The 22,033-nt window shown below is 34.3% G+C and overlaps 1 protein-coding gene and 1 pseudogene across 2 annotated transcripts in view; one reads left to right on the top strand and one right to left on the bottom strand.

The window, feature by feature from the left end:
* Positions 1-22,033, bottom strand: part of LOC102810266 (uncharacterized) — a 152,724-nt pseudogene that overhangs the window by 18,474 nt on the left and 112,217 nt on the right. The window lies entirely within an intron of this gene.
* On the top strand, positions 1,210-20,448 carry LOC146729942 (uncharacterized). Its single transcript, XM_085494491.1, has 10 exons — positions 1,210-1,644; positions 8,761-8,919; positions 9,742-9,977; positions 10,267-10,402; positions 14,897-15,015; positions 15,926-17,330; positions 17,584-17,841; positions 18,142-18,231; positions 18,429-18,644; positions 18,747-20,448. The coding sequence occupies exons 2-9, from the start codon at positions 8,781-8,783 to the stop codon at positions 18,629-18,631; spliced, it is 2,586 nt and encodes an 861-aa protein (XP_085350617.1). The 5' UTR covers positions 1,210-1,644; positions 8,761-8,780; the 3' UTR covers positions 18,632-18,644; positions 18,747-20,448.

Here is a 22,033-nt window from a genome sequence, read left to right as displayed (position 1 = left end):
ACTTTTTGGTAAATACTATCACATTTACTAATATTAAATATGTACATATGTGTACAGTTTCCACTCAGGACTGTACACTGTAGTCCACTTTTATTGACAGTAATCACCACCACAACAGATGAAATATAACCCCACCGGGCATTCCCGATGAAGGATGTTATCCAATCTTAGTTTTGGTTGTAAGTTCTAGATTCCATTGCTATGTTTTGGAACGCCGTTCATTTGACGTGTCCCCATGAATAGATCTGTGTGAAAATATTGTAAACATATTCTGACTCTCACAATATTACCTATTCACATTTCAAACTCCGAGATCTACTCTAAATACAACCACTATATTCACAAACATGTCAGAGTTGATACTACTATGTACATAAATCAGTGAGTGTTTATTGACACCATATTTGGAATGCTTGTCAAACTGTCAGTGATGTTTACAACGCAAATACGTTTATTTTGTAAATTTCTCTGACTAGGTCATGACACAGCTGTTTCGAAGGTTATGTTGTTGTAAATACATTGTAACAAGAAGTCAATCAAACCACAATATTCCACGTTTTTGGAATGAAATTCACTGTCAGATTTACGTCGCGAAATCTTGTTCGCACTCACGGTAATATAAAACTCAAACAGCGCAGAATATAAAACGAATTCAGTGAAAATGAAAACAAACTTTACAAGTAGTGTTAGCAGAGATGCTTCTGTATTTATGAAATACAAAATTTAATCTGATAATAGTGAGAATTTCGTGAAATTCGGCGAAGTTCTCTCAACACAGCGGACCTACCACCCTACTGCGCATGCGCAAAAAAATGAAATTTTGAACAGGACATATTGAGACACGAATTTCCAATTTTTTTATAAAATATGTTTTATTCATAAATTGTGAGTGCTTAATAAATATCAGAAAACTCTACTTTACCTAATGATGTATGTATGACGTCAGATATCAACTTATACACGCGATTTCGAGAGTATTTGCGAACGGAGCTGACAGGTTGTGTTGTCTTCAAAACGGCAGACTACAGTGTAATGATCACGTGCAAGTAATGACGTCATTATGTTCTATTTTTAGGTGGAATGTGTGAAATTGGTGATTAGTGTTGTTGTGGTCGTTGTTATAGCAACACTGATATATCATGACTTCAAACACACCACAGTGGGAAGAGAGGCCAGGTCGTGGTTTGTGTTACTTTGCTGAGGACTGTGGATTACGTAAATTTCCGAGTGAAGTCTTTGATGAAAGTCGTAGAAATGTTGTGGAGATATGGCTGAATAGAAACAATATTTCAGAAATTCCAGAAAATATTTCTTGTTTACGTCACCTGATAGTACTGTGGTTACATGACAACAATCTGAGAACAATTCCAGATAACATTGGAAACCTTTCACAACTAGAAGTACTGGACCTGTATGGCAACAATCTGAGAACAATTCCAGATAACATTGGAAACCTTTCACAACTAAAATGGCTGACCCTGTCTGGCAACCCATTGATAGATCTACCCCTGTCTTTGAGAAGACTAAAGAATCTGGAGTGGTTCTCCTGTGACGTCATAGACGGTATTTTAGAACAAGATGTGAGGATTTTGGGCAACAAGACGGAAATCAGAAAACTATTTGATAGAGTGTTTAAAAGAAAAGGTAAACACAAATAGATAAACAAATCCTGGTAAACAAATCCTGGTAAACAAGTAAATAAAATTTTAGCACGTGACCAAATTAAAATATTTTTTTTTCAAAATGCGAAAAAAAAAATAAAAGTGAGATTTAAAAATTTAAGACCCGTTGGGGGGGGGGTCTCGAATGATCACGTGACCAACCGAAAACCCGAATTTTTATTTTAATCAAGGATTGATTTTAGCTATTGCCATTGTCAAAAATGAAATGCACAGGCAGTCTGAATATCAGTGAAAGTTATTTTGAATTTTACAATGTGTTTTTTATAAAATTGTGAATCGAATGTTGGGCTAAAAATATAGAATGTGTAATCAACGTGTTTGCGTTAGACTCGTTCGTTGGCGAGTGGATTATAGTTGCTGAGATTTATCAATTTAAATCCAAGAATTGTAACCATTATCCTAAAACAGAGACTATGAGGTCAGTGTCAAACCTTTATTTCATTGATCAGAAGTACTGTGCTCACAATGTGACTTGAACTCGGTCAAACAACTGATGATGACAATATTGACATGTGCCAGTTTGTAAACACAGTAATAATCGGAGTATAGAGAATTCCAGCACAGTACAGGGGAAATGTTGTTACAGACATCAAATAATTTATAACACTGAAACAGATATTGTGTAATAATTTATTTTCAAAACAGGGAACGAAATTGACAATAGAATCAAATATAATTCTGTTTTTCTTTCAGTCCTCTCAAAACTCAAAAATAACTCCCATATCAAATGATCCACAGTCAATGTTGAGATAAAATCACAGTATTTTTGAAATCTGCTAATCTTGTAAGCATGCATAGTTTATGTGAATTGTATCTGAATGGGAACAAATTTGAAAAAAGAATATTAGATAACATTAATTTATGAATTAAATCATATTCTATTATTTTAAATACCAAGTAATGTAAACACATGGATGACCCACAATTCATGTTACAACTATCTCGGTGCTGTTCACATATGCACATACTGTATATTAAAAACAAAAATGACAAAAGATTAATCATGCCCTTTTTAGTAAAGTATTATAAAATATATATTTTTAATTTAATTCTAATAATTTGACATGTTTATAATTTACACAATTCAGGTCAGCTCTCATGACCCCAGTCACACAAGATAAAATATAACAATTGTTAGTGCCTTTACCAATCAAAGTCTTGTTAGAAACTTGTTAAATCATTTTACAGTATTGATTAGATTTTGATACATAATTCTTAGAGAATTTTATGTTTTTATAACAACAGTTTGCTCAAAACTTGATACATGCATAGTGTTTTTGTAGTTGAAAGTCTAACTCTAATTTAGAATTAGGGCCAAGTAAAATATATCCTGTGTTTCCAGCAACCTTTTATACCTACCAATATTTGTAAGTGAAATCAAAAATTGTATTTAAATCAAAAATTATTCTTCATGTCACATCCCTAAACAGTTGTGTTCTTGTATATCATAGTTTCTCTTAATGATTTGACTCTAGTATACTGTACCCATCAGTTGTTTTGATTTGTTCCTGTGGAATGTTTTTTTTTATTGTCATCATTTTTGATTTGTGTTCTTGAACTTGAACATGATTGATATGATGTTTTTGCAAAGGTCTACAGTTTGGTAGATTATTTTCAGTTTTCTTTCTTTGCAAATTAGCCATGGTCACTTCTTGTATTTCCCTTTGTTTAGTGAATGGTATTTATTGAGATTGAGATTTGTTTTTGTAAAAAATTAATTAATATCATGACAATGAACTTTTCTCTAATCATAATATCTCTGGGATTATGCAACAACTGGGAGTTGCAACAAATAAATCAAAATAAAAAATATCTTGGCACAGGTGTTTCATAAACCACATACCTGTCAAGCTCTAAATAAAAAATTAAAGAAAAAATAGTTTTAAAAATAGAATCCCAAATTACAGTGATTTCTTGAATGGTCAAATTACAACATCATTTCTTGATAGAAAATTAAAATTGAAACACAATCCCTCAAGTTTTCACAATGTTTCATAGCTATAAAACACAGAATTAAAATAATTAGAATACCTTATGATGGTGAAATCTTAACTAATCAAATTTACAATAAAACACAAAAAATAGATTAGATTTAGATTTCTGATGAAACCTTACAAAATACCATTATTCCAATGACTTTTTGTACATACACACACAATTGTTTGTGTTCTGGCACAGACCTGATTTGTGTTGATGTAATTTTGTGCTTATTACTTTAAAATCTGTATTAGAAGCCACACTTTTAAAAAAAATAATATAGTGCAACCGCAGTGCTCCAAAGCCAACACACGCCTGACGATGTAGTCCCCCCCCCCCGACAATTTGTTGTCAGTACCAATCAAATTGCAGGAATGTCATATACTAATAATAATAATAATACAGTTTTATTACACCATAATGAAATTACAAATTCATTTTTGGCTGAAAGTAATAAAAGGTAAGGTAAGTAAAAAACAGACTGTTAAAATAACATAAGATTAGGTAGTAAAAAATTAATGTAGTTTGTGTTTTTCAAAACACACTTTCAGATACTGTGTCACATGTCTTATTTGTTTAGGATGGTTAGTATCAATAAGGATAATAAACTTGTTGATATTGTTTTCAGACTGGAAAGTGGGGATTTCCTTGGTTAATTCAATGTACATAATATCCCTTTCATCAGTGTAATAGCTACAGTCTGTTAATAAATGAACTTCGTCTTCAATACTGTCACTGCTACACTTATCACAAATGCTGTTCTCTAGTGGGATTTTAGGTCTCTTATATCTGCCTACTTCTATTTTGAGTTTGTGACAACTAAGTCTCAATTGAGACAGTAATCTAATATCTTGTCTATTATTTAACAGTTGTAGGTATTTAGCTGGACTAATATCACTTTTAAGTAGACTGTAAGATCTGAGCTTGGCATCTGGTCTCTTGATATTATTAGTGACAGTGAGTGAGTTTATTTGTTTGTTGACATAATGCGTGATAAGGTGCTGGCAAATTTCTGTTTGTGATTTTTGCAGACAATGCAAACACGATTTGTCTCCCTGGCTACGAGTGAGTGTCTGCACAGGAAAGACACAGTCTGTTGTAGCCTGACAAGGTCTTGTGAGTTGCACCCTCTGCACGGTGTTACCATGACCACTAAAATGAATATTCATCGAATCTCTATGCAAGACGGCGTGAACTTTGCAAATTCGCAGTATTGATCTTGCCGATGAGACTTACACTATTTTGTCAGGCATAAGTGGGGTCTGACGCTACTCGGCCGGTGAGGGCGCCACCCATGCTTACATGTCAGGCTACAACTGTGGATGTGGCTTGTATTTTAGCATCTACACATATGATGATTGTTACAGTGGCACATATATAGAAACTTGATTAGCTATAATAGTCAAAGCTTACAAGTTGCAGTTCTCAGAATAACCATGGGGCTAGTACGTGTATGTAAAAGAGTTATCGTAATGTCAAAATTAAACGTCATAGCTTATCACACATATAAGCAGAGTAACAATAATTGCATTTGGCATTTATTGAGAACACACAACATCCTGAATGAAAATGGTTACATTTCTTACATTGTAAAACTAACAAAATTCTCACAATAAATTGACTAATTCTAATAACTATACTACAACTGTACTATTTCAAAATATCAACGATAACAAAATTACAACTATAAAATGGTCTAGAACTAAAATAATAACAAAGACTGAAACAAAAGCAAAAACAAGAATATAAAAAAGAAATAAGATAATGATAATAATGTTCTTGCGATAAATTTAGGGGAGGTGTTGCTGCCTTATTTCCATACATAATTTAATATATTGTGCAAAAGGGATAGGCATTTATTTGTTGTTTAATAACATTATGAATTTGTTTTCATTTTCAATTTTTTTAAAGTGTGGCACTTTCTTCTCTGCTGTCAAATAAGCTATTCTTTTCAAATTTGTGTCTTGTATCTTGAATATGTCATTATGAAATGATATTCATTTTCAATCTGGTTATTGGTACAGAAATTACAACTTCTCTTTTCCACTGCAGTGTGAGTATGTCTGCCTGTTTGTATTTTGAGGCAGTGGTTCCCCATCTGAATTTTGTCAGAATTTGTCACAGTTCAATATTTTGGAGTTCAGTTAGGTAGCTTTCTAATTTAAACTCTGTTTTAAATATTCTATTGTTCTAAGTTTATTTTTTGAGTGAGCATTTGGTCTGGAGTCATCATGAATTTCCTTTAATGCATTAAGCATTACATCCAAAACCACTGGTCTGACTTTTGGTATGAAGGTACCCTGTGGGATAGAAATTGAAATTTGTTCATAGATCAGTCTATAATTCTGCAAATTGGGTTAAAAAAAGGTAAAAATTGACATTTTTGTCAATTTCTCAAAAATCTTCAGTCTGATGACTTAATATTTAGCTTATAAGTAAGTACGCCGGTCATCTGTGTAGCTTGTTGATGTGGTACCATTTTCTTCAATTTTCTGTTTTTAGTGATTTTGTTATCATTACTTTTAACTTGTTTTCTTCAAATCATATTTTTTTTAAAAATTCTCTCCAAACATCATACAAATTGCTTTCATGTCAACCATAAAGTTTTGTCCATTTTGTCATGTGATGGAGTTTTCTTTTAATCTTGTATTTTTAGTGATTATTTTAGAGCTTTATTTTGTTGAATTTTTTTTGGCAGAAAATTTTATTTACACTAATTTTTTTCAAACTGCTAGATTTTTGACTCCCATGTGCGAAGCACATAATGGGAGTCTTTGCAGTTAGTGTGTCTGTGTGTGTGTATGTGTGTCCGACTGTTCCACTGCTATCTCAAGAACCATACATCGGTTTTTGAAGAAACTTGGTGCATAGATGCTCTGGGCCAATGCGCAGATTTGATTAGGTTTTGGTAAAAATCCATGCTCGTTAATTACCTAATTTGCATGATAATTAGCTAATTTTTAGCTGTTCTATGACTGTTCCACTGATATCTAAAGAACCACTCATTGGATTTTGATGAAACTTGGTACATAGATGCTCTGAACATATGCGCAGATTTGATTAGTTTTTGGTAAAAATCCGTGCATATTAATTACCTAATTTGCATGATAATTAGCTGATTTTTAGCTGTTCCATAATTGTTCCACTGATATCTAAAGAACCACTCATTGGATTTTGATGAAACTTGGTACATAGATGCTCTGAACATATGCGCAGATTTGATTAGTTTTTGGTAAAAGTCCGTGCATATTAATTACCTAATTTGCATGATAATTAGCTGATTTTTAGCTGTTCCATGATTGTTCCACTGATATCTAAACAACCACTCATTGGATTTTGATGAAACTTTGTACATACATGCTCTGAACTAATGCTAGGTTTTGATTAGTTTTTGGTAATAATCCGTGGATACTAATTACCTAATTTGCATAATGATTAGTCAATTTTTGGGTTTTCTACTGATATCTCAAGTACTAATCATCACATTTCAATGAAACATGGTACATAGATATCATATGACACTGCACAGACCTGATAGTTTTTATGGTAATATCAGTACATATTAATTACCTAATTTGCATAATTAGTTAATTTTCAGCATTTGATATAAGTACTAATCATCACATTTCAATGAAACTTGGTACATAGATGTCATATGACACTGCACAGACCTGATAGTTTTTATGGTAATATCCTTACATATTAATTTCCTAATTTGCATAATTAATTAATTTTCAGCATTTGATATATGTAGTGAGCATTACATTTCAATGAAACTTGGTACTTACATACTCAAGGACTATGCAGAGATTGATTGTTTCCGATAGATATTTGTGCATATTAATCACCTAATTTGCATAATTAATTAATTTTCAGCTTTTCCACAGCTATCTCAAGTACTAATCATCACATTTCAATGAATCTAGAATTATGCAGACCCAATTAGTTTCCGGTAAATATTTGTGCATATTAATCACCCAATTTGCATAATTAACCAACTTTCACTCTGATATCTCAGATACTAAACATCACATACCAATGAATGTACATGGATGCTGTAGGACAATAGACAGACCTGGATAATTGTGGATTAAAATCTGTACATAGTAATTACCTAATTTGCATAATTAACCAATTTTAAGCTTTCACTCTGATATCTAAAGTACTAATTATTCCATTTCAATGAAACTTAGTACAAAGATGCTCTAGGACAATGTACAAACCTAATTAGTTTGGGGTAAAAATCTGTTCATATTAATTCCCTAATAAGCATAATAATTCATAATTTTTTGGTTCTAATCACATTTCAATTAAACTTGGAAACATAGATTTTCTGTTACATTGCGCAGACCTCATTAGTTTTACACTCAAATCTGTTCATATTCATTTTCTGATTTGCATAATTAGTTTTCAGCTAAGTAATTTCGAATTATATTTAATGCGTCTCCAATACTCTCAGCACATGGGAGTTCTTTCTAAGCTTTCTTTGATTATAAATTGTTTTTTCAACTGCTGTTTTTAACAGGAAAATTGCGTCTGTCATTCTCCTGTCTTTCCTAAAGCCAAACTGCATGTCGGTAAATAATTTATTTTCTTCCAAGTATGTGGTTAATCTTTGATTCATTATGCCAGTAAATAGTTTTGAGAGACAACTTGTTAATGCAATAGCTCTATAATTACCAAGATTTAATTTGTCGCCTGATTTGTGTAGTGGAACAAGAATCGTAGATTTCAAGGTTGCAGGAAATTTTCCACTATCTAGAATACAGTTGAAAAGTTTCTGTAAACATCTCATCATTAACTTATTCTTGGTTTTCAACATTAATATGTATAACTGTAATTTCATGAGAAATGTTACAAAAATGAATATGCTACCAGTAAAATATTAAAGATATTTGTCAAGAGATGTAACTAACATATTAGAGGACCATATATGGTTATTAACCTTTTGAATATGCATAACTGTTCTATCTGCAGCACTGTTACAGGTAGAGACATGCAACCAGTGCAATTTTTAGGTATATATATGGTTTGTATCAAGTTGATAACAATTGCAGTTGCCATAGCAACAACTATATAATCTACCATGTTTATTTTGTAGTGGTCCGTTCTTATGTGGCTATGGCTGGAGCTTGTCATGCTGGAAAAACAGCCACAAAAATGAACCTAGCTGGCGAGCCATTTGATGAACACTATGACAGTACAGTAGGCGGTGATATGTTTGTTTTAGATCTAGACAACTGGACAATTGAACATACAGGTACGTATTTGTGTATGTTTACTGTATATTGCATCTGTACATTTCACTTATTCATGACTCAATTAAGTACATACTAATATTATGCTAATATTGTATGTTTACATATCAATACAACACAATTAAGTACCTACTGATATTATGCTAATATTGTATGTTTACATATCAATACAACACAATTAAGTACATACTGATATTATGCTAATATTGTATGTTTACATATCAATACAACATTACACACACAAGAACAAATCATAGTAACATCGGGAAATAGCTAATACTCTATAATGCTACCAGTTATATGCAATTGTACATAACTGTTACTTTTGACAGAGATAACAGTAATATGTGTGTGTGCATATAAGCACATAGACATGTATATTCCAATCACATTTACAATTTACACATATACCTCACATAATAGGCACATTTAATGTCATTGTTCAGACACAAAAATGGCTGAATTGTGGCTATTTTAGTGTATGAACAGACTACGCTGGTATATTTGCTAATTAATCTAATTGTTATAGTGAAGATACCATGATAGGAATGTAAGTATATAATCAGCATTTACAGAATGAGTGGATGCTTAAGACTTGATTGTATAAACTGAAATGAGAAAAAATGCAAAACCAACTAAATGCAAGCTTTATGATAAGAAAGAATACTAGCAAAATGGTCTGAGATGAACACCAATTAGTTCCTTCACACACTCACTAATTTGCATTTAATTTACTAAAAATGTGTGATTTCTTCGATTTGCTTGCTCTGATCATTACATATCACATAATTTGCATGTTTGGTATATTCCTCTTATCAATCTAGCACGTAGTGATAAATCCGAAAATAAAGGTATTCATACTACTCGAAGCACATCACGGACGATCACGGCTCCTATAGATAGAGAAGAGAGTCAGCAAGAATCTACTGATGGCCCAACAGCTAAAAAGCTAAGACGTATTGATGAACGTATAAGACGAGTAGAAAACACAGATGCAGTAGACTTTGATGTCACCCTGCTAGATTTTGCAGGACAACAAGTTTATGAAATGTCTCATCAGGTCAGTCATTATATTTTTTATTAATTATTTTTACAAAAATATTTATCCTTCCTTCAGACAATAGCTGTATTCGTAGTAAAATGTATAATCCAAATTACACATTTATATTCCTATATCCGACATCATATCATGTAGTGTATATAGTCTACCATGATAGCAATTTATTTCATGAATCATGTGATTCTCATTGAATGGAATTCAAAATGGATAGATTTCATTTCAATACAACATTTATACTGACGTACGTCTTTATATTAATTTATACAATATATTTTGAATTACTTTCTAGATGTTCATGGCCATGCTGGGAGTTTATATTCTCGTAGTTGATTTGTCTCTTAAACTTGATGATGTAGTCCCTGATGAATTTGAAGGTGATGGTGGGAAAAAGAAGAAGAAGAAGAAGAAAAAGAAGACTGTGAGAGGTACGAATTTAGGTATTTACTAATCATTGTCTGTGGTGAGATATTGATTTGAATATATCTCAGACTTTAAAAAAAAAATTGGCATTCAAAGTATATTGGTATGTGTAGGTATGCATTGGTATGACAACCTAATAAAACGTAGCATGACCTTTCTGAATGAAACAAACTTAAGCTGACAAATGAATTCACTTGTAGTATAGCGATTGCCGCATCAGACTCACGTTCTGTAGACCCAAATTCAAATCCTACCTCAGAATGAACATCGAAAAAGTCAACCCCTACCCTGGGTGAGTGTGCCACAGACTCAATGGGAAGGCCAATTCCACTGACGGAGATTCATTCACTAACGAATGCGACTTTGGGGGATAGCACACTAATATTGTCATTTGATAGAGAACATGACTATGACTTCTGTGGCAAAATGCACTATATGTCAGCACTAGTACCTGCACTATATGTCAGCACTAGTACCTGCACTATATGTCAGCACTAGTACCTGCACTATAGAATAGAATAGAATAGAATAATGCTTTATTAATACCGTAAAGAAAGAGTTAACATTTCCTTTTAGGTTTTCAGATTAATAAAGTAAATAATAAAAGTACATGAAATATAAAAATTGATTTAAAAAGAATTCAACATTAGTGAACAATTCAACATTAGTGAACGACAAGAATACTACAGACAAATATTAATAATATAAGAAATATTAAAATACTGTGATATGTAAGTATCACTGTGTGTAGCATAGAATATGTAAAAAATATAGAAGAACATGACAAAATAAAAGAATTAGTCTTGTTTAGATTTAACTAAATATTTGCAGAGAGTGATAAGATGGTTTGTATTTGGTGACTGTAGTACAAGTTTAAATTGTTCTTTTTTGTTTAAGTTTTGGTAATCACTGTTAATTTCTTTAAGGATATTATATATGTCATCTCTGTGTTTTGTGTACAGTTTACATTCTAGTAAATGATGTAATTCATCTTCTATCTCTTTACAGTGGGTGCATAATCTGTCTTTTATCAGTGTTTTTGGTTTTGTGTACCTTCCTGTTTCTACAGCTAGTTTGTGACTACTTGTTCTATATGTCAGCACTAGTACCTGCACTATATGTCAGCACTAGTACCTGCACTATATGTCAGCACTAGTACCTGCACTATATGTCAGCACTAGTACCTGCACTATATGTCAGCACTAGTACCTGCACTATATGTCAGCACTAGTACCTGCACTATATGTCAGCACTAGTACCTGCACTATATGTCAGCACTAGTACCTGCACTATATGTCAGCACTAGCACCTGCACTATATGTCAGCACTAGTACCTGCACTATATGTCAGCACTAGTACCTGCACTATATGTCAGCACTAGTACCTGCACTATATGTCAGCACTAGCACCTGCACTATATGTCAGCACTAGCACCTGCACTATATGTCAGCACTAGTACCTGCACTATATGTCAGCACTAGTACCTGCACTAACAAAAAAAAGTCATCAGTGTCCTGGCACAAAAACATTTAAAAAACATTAAAAAAAAAGTTCAGAGTTTGTAATTTAGTACTCCAATGATCTCAGTTCCTGTGATGTCTTAAGAGCCAGGAACAGCTAACAAGGGTTTGAGTACAGTCTCTATAATTTTGGAGCTAGCAGATACTCACAAAACAGTTGGTTGTGAATTAGTGGTGTTAATGTGATGGCAAGAGTTCTAGATGCCACCTCTGGTCCAAGGCTGGTTTATGTGATGTTTTTACCAGGACCTGCATATGAGCATACAGGGTTCACAAAACAAGTTTCATACATTTTTGCTTGGAACCCATACCACATGTGAACACTGGTATGGGATCTGTGCACAACTGCATAGAATCTATGGCAGAAATGAACTCCAGAATGGACTTTATGCTGGAACCTGATATGAACACTGGTACATACTCCATAAATGCATGCAATGTGTTCAAAACAACATTTGTGGTATTTACCGGTACATTAATTAACACAGAATTGTGAGATTCACTGTCAATAAGTCAGGGACGAGACTGCTTGTGCAAGCATGCCTTTTATTAACAGTGCTTGACTGACCTGATTACAGGCCTTACCATCAGATTTGGAGTTCTTGGTTGTGTTGCCCTTCAGTACTGATCATGGTTATCATACAAGGGCAAGTTGGATGTTTACTCGAGTGACATTGCTCGGTATACACTCAGTTGAAGAGTCAGAACTCTATCCACTTGTTGTGAAACAGATTGGCAAAGAGAAAGTCTGACATACATAGATCAAAGCTTGCTTTCATTATAGAACATTTTCAGAACTCTATCCACTTGTTGTGAAACAGATTGGCAAAGAGAAAGTCTGACCTACATAGATCAAAGCTTGCTTTCATTATAGAACATTTTCAGAACTCTATCCACTTGTTGTTGAACAGATGGGCAAAGAGAAAGTCTGACCTACATGGATCAAAACTTGCTTTCATTATAGCACATTTTCAGAACTCTATCCACTTGTTGTTGAAGAGATTGGCAAAGAGAAAGTCTGACCTACATAGATCAAAGCTTGCTTTCATTATAGCACATGTTCAAGTGAATAATACACTTCTTTTATATGAGTGTAATTTGGATGCATGTCTGTCAAATATTATGCATATTTTTGATGAAATAACTTCTTCATAAATATTCAATAAATTGTTAATAATTGAGTCTTCGAAGGGTAACTACACATATCTAGTGTGAATATTTCATATTAACAGAATAAAAACTCTTAGAACCATTCAGCGATGAACCTCTCACCAACTGATAAACCAAAATGGAAACAATGCACCTCATTGTTTATGTGTTTCAAATATTTCACACATATTTTACTAAATATAAAAGAGTAAAAAATTAATGTTTTTATTATTACCTTGCCCGTACCATCAAAGATGGAAGGGAAAGGTATATTAAGGGAAAAATGTTGTCCGGCGTTGTCGTTGTTGTTGTCGTCGTCGTTAATAATTGTTACTGTGTGCATAATAACTTTACTAATTCTATTCCAAACTTTATCAAACTTGGTCACCTTATTCATCAGTATAAAGTCTTCCCTGAGTTTGAACAACAGATGTCCTGTATGAAAATATCATGCAAAAATTGAGAAAATCTAATAAAATATTTTGACTGTTTCTACTTGACTGATCACTGGTGATACACATCAAAGGTCACTGATCTCAGTGGAAATATGCATTGTTGTATGTGTTCAATGAAGCAAATGATTTATCTTGTAATAATATCCTTGGTAATGTATCTCAGAATCCCATACTGGGTTTCAAAACCAACTCATGGAAGGATTGCACAGTCTGATACACATTTGCAAGCCTACCAATAAAATCTTTACAGAAAACAAGATGTCAGAAAATCAATATAAGGACTCCTATGAACTGGGTGCCTAACTTTGATCAAGATCTGAAGCTAATAGAAAATCTGTTTAGTTCAAAGTTATCAAATCAAAAACAATACATAAAAAATACATTAAAAGCAAAACATTTCATCTACATTTTAAAAAGAAAATTATTCTAAAATATATGTATTCTGTATTTGACAAACAGTTCATTCGACAAATGAAAACTCACAGGAATATGTTTCAGCTATTAGAACAGAATGATAGAGTTTTTATAATACTAGTTTAAAAACGCACTTCAAAGATTGCAGTGTCTGAAGATGTAGATTCTCAGGAGGCAACAGTACTGTTGACTTCTCCCTCCACTGGACACCAACTAACTATTTAAGTTGATTTGCATACAAAGCAGAGCTTGCAACATGATAGCTATTCATAAAGGGTGGTTTTTTTTACTTTTCATATAATACAGTAGTCACAATGAGGCAGTTCATATTTGTCTCAGTGAATCATTAATTTTTGACAGACACCTGTACAAAATACTTGTACTAAAGCCAGCTAAAATTTTCTGTTATCTTGCATGTTTTATGAATCTATTCACATCTAAATGCAGCACATTTTTTTCAATGAGACATTTGTTTTTATACTAAAATATCTGAATTACTTTGAAGAAAGCTGGAAATTATGTCCCTTAAAATAATTAAACAAATAAGGCACCAATGTTTTTGTAAGATATTTACATCTTTTAAGGACATTCGGTAGACTGATTCCCCACTGTTGGTTCAACCCCAAAACTTGTTTGTATTCAAAATTAATTATGACACTGCATATTTATATTGAAACAAACTATGATAAAGGGAATTATATTATATAACAAAGGACAAGGTCACCAGAGTTCAACTATGTTTATTTTTATGGAGTCTTTCTTAATTGTCTTTACCTGTTTTTTCGTTATCAAAATTAACTGTATTTTCTCATGTCCTGGTATATGCTTCATAATTACACACGGACATAACATGCATGATGTTGGTTAATTTACTATTATTTATTTTCTGTGACATTTGTAACCTTAAATTCATCAACTTATTAGCTTCAATCACATATTTGTAAATTGTTGTATTTCTCAGAGTATATTCATGGATGGATGAATTCAATACATTCACATACAACTAAAAAAGGCCAAGATCTGAAAAGCATAATGCAAAATGTCATTGTTATTGGAACAAAGATTGATTTAATATCAAAGGTAATGTATATTATCTGTTATTTAAAATGATTTCTTGTACAATTTTCTCATCATATGTAGAAACTTTGTTTTGGCGAGTGAATTACAGTGCATACCGACCCTGCTTGACTGACAGTCCAAAACCTTTTGGGTATTTCTATTTTTGTGTTCATGTTTTGCACCCATCACTTCCAAAATGCTCCAAATTTCACTGTCATAATAACTGGTCTTTGACTATTGTGTCACTTTTCTGAATACCGGCATTCAAATTTATATAATACAGTGTGGATATTGACCACCATGAATATCTTTTGAATACATAGACCATGGTAACTGTTCATAAACCTACACGTCAACAGTGACTGTTACAGCCACGAACCATGGTAAATACTTCATTCCATTTTCCATTCACCTTACAAAAAATGACAATTACCAGTTTTTAAGAAGAATTTGTGCCATTTTTGTGTCGAAAATAAATCACTTCCACATTGTGTTACCACAATGCCTTTGGAAATTCCTAAAAAGTTTTTTGCAACAAGAATTTTGGCAAAATCAAGCACAGTCAAAGAAGACGTACTAGCACTTGGTAAAACACAAATTGTTTTTTGCCCAATTTTTTGAGTGGTGTACTTGACTAAGTACACACCCCTGTACACAATGAGACCTACAACATCAATTCATCGCCAAATCTAAGGTGTACTTCTGCATTTTTGTATAATCACATGAGTACACCATCTACTCTGATTTAATACTACTCTTTTATTATATGTTTGTGAACATATTTCTTGTAAGTAACAAATAGAAGAATCCTATTGTTGGGTGGATCTAATTTGTCTGCCCAGACACTTCATTTTTTTGTAATCAAACATGAATTGTTCCTGGTGTTACAATATCATGAATTTATGATTTGTTTTCAAATGATATGTTTCAGGAAACGATGGAGCAACGAAAAGAGGAACTAGAAACTTTCTTGAGGAGTATGGAAGCTGCTGTACACATTGCATGGCCAATAATTCCTATCAGCAACAAACCGATGCAGTCACCTTCACCTACCGGTAACCCAAGTGATCTTTTGCAGTCACCTTCACCTGCCGGTAACCCAAGTGATCCTATGCAGTCACCTTCACCTGCCGGTAACCCAAGTGATGCTTTGCGGTCACCTACACCAGCTGGTAACCCAAGTGATGCTTTGCAGTTACCTTCACTAGATGGTGCCCCAAGTGATCCTTTGCAGTCACCTTCACCAGGAGGTAACCCAAATGATGCTTTGCAGTCTCTCAAGGATAAGATAAAGGAGCTTGTTTGTCAACTCAGTCATGAAGTTTCATTTAACTGGTTGCAGTTCGAGCTTCTACTGAATCAAAAGGTGGTTGAAGAAAATCTACGCCCAGTAATGAAATTGGCTGAGGTCTATGAGGTTGGTGAATCTATGTCTTTATCTAAACAGGAAGTTGATGACGTGCTGAAATTTTTCCACAGCATTCGAGATATCCTACACTTTGCAGATGATCCTGACCTTCGTAATGATGTCATCATCAGTCCACAGTGGTTCATTGACTTGTTGAGACTTTTCATCACTCACATACCAGAACTCCCTGATGAGCAAAAGGAGGTTCTCCACCAATTGATTTGCAATCTATATGACAAGTTAACCACTCACGGGAAACTTGATGTCGAATTGGTAGAATGGGTCCTAAAGAAGAACAACAGACTAGAAGATAAAGACATCCTACTTCGACTATTTCAACTGTATGATATCATTTACCCATGTTCCCCACAATCAGGGTCAGAGGTCACCGAATACTACATGGCATGCCTTCTTGAATCAGAACCAGAAAATCGTCTACTGTCACCTTTACATAGTACATCAGGTCCTACTCTATACCTCCACTTTGCTCGTAATTATTTACCTGATGGGTTTTTCCACCAGCTAGTCATTAGATGCATCAAGAAGTGGCCAGAAGCCAAGTTATTCTATAATGATGCCTGGTTTGATATTGGAAAGAAGCATATCCTCATCATGTCGAAGAGAGAATCTGACATCACCCTTACAGTGAAGACAGAACCAGCAGGAAGCAGAGCTGTGAAGTTACAATCATCCTATGGTCCACAAGTAAGAGAATATGTGGAAAACAACATGAATGACCTTATCAAGCGATATAACCCTGGTTTGTCATACATGCCATGCTTGAAGTGTCCATGTGGTAAACATGTTAACCCAGAAATTACACTTGATGGAAAAGACAGAGATGATGGTTGTGTTGAACATCGCAAAAAACGATGCTTACATAAGAATCTAATGTATATGTCTGATTGGTCCTTCTGGGAATCTTCAGGTTAGTATTTTGTTTTGATTGATATTTATATTTAAAAGACAGTTATGATATGGTGAATTCTGCTCATTTCATCAATAGTTATGTTTATGTATATAAAGAATAATTTTAATTATTTGTTTATATTTTAACAACTATATATATATATATAATTTTGGTTAGCAGCAGTGTTAATAAAAAATAAACATGTATATTGGTTACATAAACCTATCATCCATCTTATTTGCTGTAATTTTCTGTATTTGTTTTTTTTCAGGAGAAGATTGCCAACCTGTCATCACCAAATTAGATGTGAAATCTGGTTGTGTATCTATTGAGTGGGACCTGGGTAAAGCGACATCAGGGTTTATTGAGAGATCTGACGATAAACTTAACTGGACTGAAATCAAAACTGTGAAGGCTAAGACTGGTTCTTACAAGGATCCTGGATTACAATCTCAGACTACATACTATTATAGGATACAAGTTGACGATGACACATCTGATGGTTATACCGTCTCTATAAATACTGAAGGTATATATGTATTACACTACACTCCTATACAACTACTGCTTGTAGTATGACTTGTGTGACTTGAACATTGCCTCCTGCAAGTCAGTTTCAGATTCTCCATATCAATTTCAGGATTGCATGTGATAACTTCAAATTGTCTGGTTTCTCTCATCATATGACCTATGACCTTTTATTGTGGTGTTAGTACCATGAATATAAATTGAGTCATGTGATGATGCAGTGTGGTACATGTATTTATAATATGTATGTGTCATTGACCCAAGCTGAGTAATCCGATGTATTTTTCTTATTGTTTGACAGGAGACATTGACTCGTCCAAGAATGAAGGAATTTCTGGTGAGGACAAGTTCAATCAAATGCTTATTGATGTCTCTTCTGATATGGGGGAAGGTAATCTTTAAATCACATTTTGTTTTCATTTCAGATTTTGCACATGATTCAATATTAAATTATGAATAAATTCATCATATATTAAGTAGATTTAATTGAAGTCACCATTTCATTCATCACAACAAATCAGTAGTATTTGTACTTCACAGTGGTGTGTACCAGTAATTTGATGAATAATTAAATGATTTTTTTTACAGATGACTTGAGATTATTAAAACATAACTGTGGCGGTGGACTGATACCAAAAGGGATTCTAGAGAAGAAGACAACTGCATATGATGTGTTTGATTGGTTATGTCAACAGTGTAAAATCAGAATTGACAACACAGAGTTTTTGGAACTATTATTAAGGCGTATAAACAGGATCGATCTGGCGCAAAAAGTCCAGGAATATCACTGATGACATGACAGAGGTGAATATATTTATCTGAAACTGTTAATTAACTACTATTAGATTGTAATAAATTAATAACTATTTATTGAACACTGATTTCTATTTGTTTCTGGTGTTTCAGATTTATGGAAGTGGTACCAATAGATCTCCTGTTGAAATTATAGATATAGCCATACTGAGTGTACCTTGTCATAGATCTACACTTATGAAGTTATCAAGAGAGACACACTTACAGCTGTAGATGTATCCATATATAGTGTTTCTTCGTTACAATTTCACCTTTTGTAAACAGACACCCGTAGGACACTTGTGGATCAGTGGAAGAGTCCCTCATCCAGAGTTGTCTGTTTTTGAAGTTTGTTTAAAATTAGTATTATAAAAACTTTATAATTGTGTTCTAATAGTTGAGGCAAATTCCTGTAAATTTTGATTTGTGAAAGTTGTCTACTTTGACAAAGAATTTTTAGCTCCGCTGTTGACTTTGTCGAGCGGAGCTTATCATATGAGTGATTGTCCGTCGGCGTCCGTCGTCCGTCGTCGTCCGTCGTCGTCCGTGTCAATGTTTTACTTTTTCGACTTCTTTTTGAAAACTACAAGCCTGAATGCTTTGATACTTAGTGTGTATGTACCTGGGGTAGACCTCTCTTAGATTTGTTCATTTCATGATGATATCTTCAATTCAATTAATTTTGGTGAATATTTTTGTAATTTTTGGTAAAAATTTATATTTTTGACTTCTTGTTAAAAACCGCAAGTCCAATTGCTTTGATATTCCATATATAGATGCAACATGTGGACCTTTCTCAGATTTGTTTATTTCGTGATGATATCTTCAATTCTCTAATTTTGGTGAATATTTTTGTAATTTTTGGTAAAAAGTGATATTTTCGACTTTTTGTTAAAAACCGCAAGTCCAATTGCAAGTCCAATTGCTTTGATATTACATTTATAGTTACTACATGTGGACCTTTCTCAGATTTGTTCATTTTGTGATGATATCCTCAATTCTCTAATTTTGATGAATATTTATGTCATTTTTGGTAAAAAGTGATATTAAGTCTGATTGCTATACATACTATGCATATTGTTCATTTTCTAATGATATCTTCTGTTCTTTAATTGAAATGTGCATTGCTAACAGCGGAGCTATCTCAGCCAACAGGCTGCTTGTTTTTTTGTTTACATTGTCGCGTGAACTGTGTGTCAAATACAGCGTACATATTTTGAGTGCATTTTTATTCCAAAATCTGGATGCAACATTTTGCCTGTAATGTATTTTTGTTTTGTAACTTTGAACTAAACATAATTTGCTATTGGCTTCAAATCTTGATCAAAAGTTTGGCATCCAAAGGGTTAATCATAGGAGTGCTTATATCAATTATCTGACATCTTGTTTTCTGTTGAGATTGTTTATGTATTTTATCAAAGTATGTTTGCAAATATGTTAATACATTAACATTTATTAATTAGAAAGTGTATCACCAGTAATCAGTCAAGCAGAAACAGTCAATATTTTTATTCTTATCAGATTTTGACTTGCTCAATTTGTGCATGATATTTTCACGCAGGAATAGAATTAGTAAAGTTATTGCGTCATTAAGTCACATTCTCACTAACACGACAAACAGTACACCACATTCAGTCAAATAATGTTCTCAGTCACACCAATAAATCACTTTCTAACATTTTATTTGATATTTTGTGCAGTTATTGCAGACTGTTCGCATGTCTTGATTGGTAATGAAAAGGAATATGCAAATGATATGTAAATTAGATAATTTGTATGTATGATTTCGTAGTAAATAAAGGAACAAACTATCTAGGTCGTATTGCAATTTATTCTGAATGCAGAGTTTCAGGAACTACTGACCCCCCTAGGGATTGAGTTGCAGGTACTAACGATCCTCCCTAGGCACAGAGTTGCAAGTACTAACCCCACCCTCCCCCACCCCACCCCGGTGGTTACAAGTACTATCCCGTCCATACTGAGCTGCCCCCCCCTACAGAGCCGACAGATGCCATCCCACCCCAGAGCTGAAGATTCTGAAGACCCCTGAATGCAGAGTTGCAGGTAATAAACCTCCCAGTACAGAGTTGCAGATACTACGGACCCCCGCGGTAGAGTTGCAGATACTACCGACCCCCTGGGTAGAGTTGCAGGTACTACCGACCCCCTGGGTAGAGTTGCAGGTACTACTGACCCCCTGGGTAGAGTTGCAGATACTACTGATCCCCGCGGTAGAGTTGCAGATACTACCGACCCCCTGGGTAGAGTTGCAGATACTACCGACCCCCTGGGTAGAGTTGCAGGTACTACTGACTACTGACCCCCTGGGTAGAGTTGCAGATACTACTGATCCCCTGGGTAAAGTTGCAGATACTACGGACCCCCTGGGCAAAGTTGCAGGTACTACCGACCCACTGGGTAAAGTTGCAGGTACTACCGACCCCCTGGGTAGAGTTTCAGGTACTACCGACCCCCTGGGTAGAGTTTCAGGTACTACCGACCCCCTGGGTAGAGTTTCAGATACTACTGATCCCCTGGGTAAAGTTGCAGGTACTACTGAACCCCTGGGTAGAGTTGCAGGTACTACTGACTACTGACCCCCTGGGTAGAGTTGCAGATACTACTGATCCCCTGGGTAAAGTTGCAGATACTACGGACCCCCTGGGCAAAGTTGCAGGTACTACTGAACCCCTGGGTAGAGTTTCAGGTACTACCAACCCTCTGGGTAGAGTTAAAGGCCCTACAGAAACCCCCCTATACAGAGTGAAAGGTGCTCCCCCCACACACACAGAGTGGAAGGTGTTTGGAAATAATCTTTTTTGCAAGGCTGGTAAAAGTTACCTGCTCTTATACACTGTACCCGATTGGTCACCCAACCCTAACATCTAACAGACAGACCAATCAGAGAACAGCTAGTTTGTTGACAGATCAAAATTTGTGTATAAGAGTATGATTTGACTGAACTGGACTATGCACCCTATTCATTTCTATAGGCTATCTATACGTTTTATGCATGTACATACACAGTGACTGTCTGGCAAATGGACCCTATTCATTTCTATAGGCCATCTATATGTTTTGCGACGTGTACATACGCAGTGACTGGCAGGCAAATGGACCCTATTCATTTCTATAGGCCATCTATACGTTTTATGCATGTACATACACAGTGACTGGCTGACAAATGGACCCTATTCATTTCTACAGGCCATCTATACGTTTTATGCATGTACATACGCAGTGACTGGCAGGCAAATGGACCCTATTCATTTCTACAGGCTATCTATACGTTTTATGCATGTACATACGCAGTGACTGGCAGGCAAATGGATCCTATTCATTTCTACAGGCCATCTATACGTTTTATGCATGTACATACGCAGTGACTGGCTGGCAAATGG

This window comes from Saccoglossus kowalevskii, chromosome 20, assembly GCF_978046115.1.
Source record: "Saccoglossus kowalevskii chromosome 20, keSacKowa6.1, whole genome shotgun sequence".
NCBI classification, from domain to species: Eukaryota; Metazoa; Hemichordata; class Enteropneusta; family Harrimaniidae; genus Saccoglossus; species Saccoglossus kowalevskii.
Note: the sequence above shows the minus strand (reverse complement) of the source record. Positions and strands in the feature narration are given on the sequence as shown.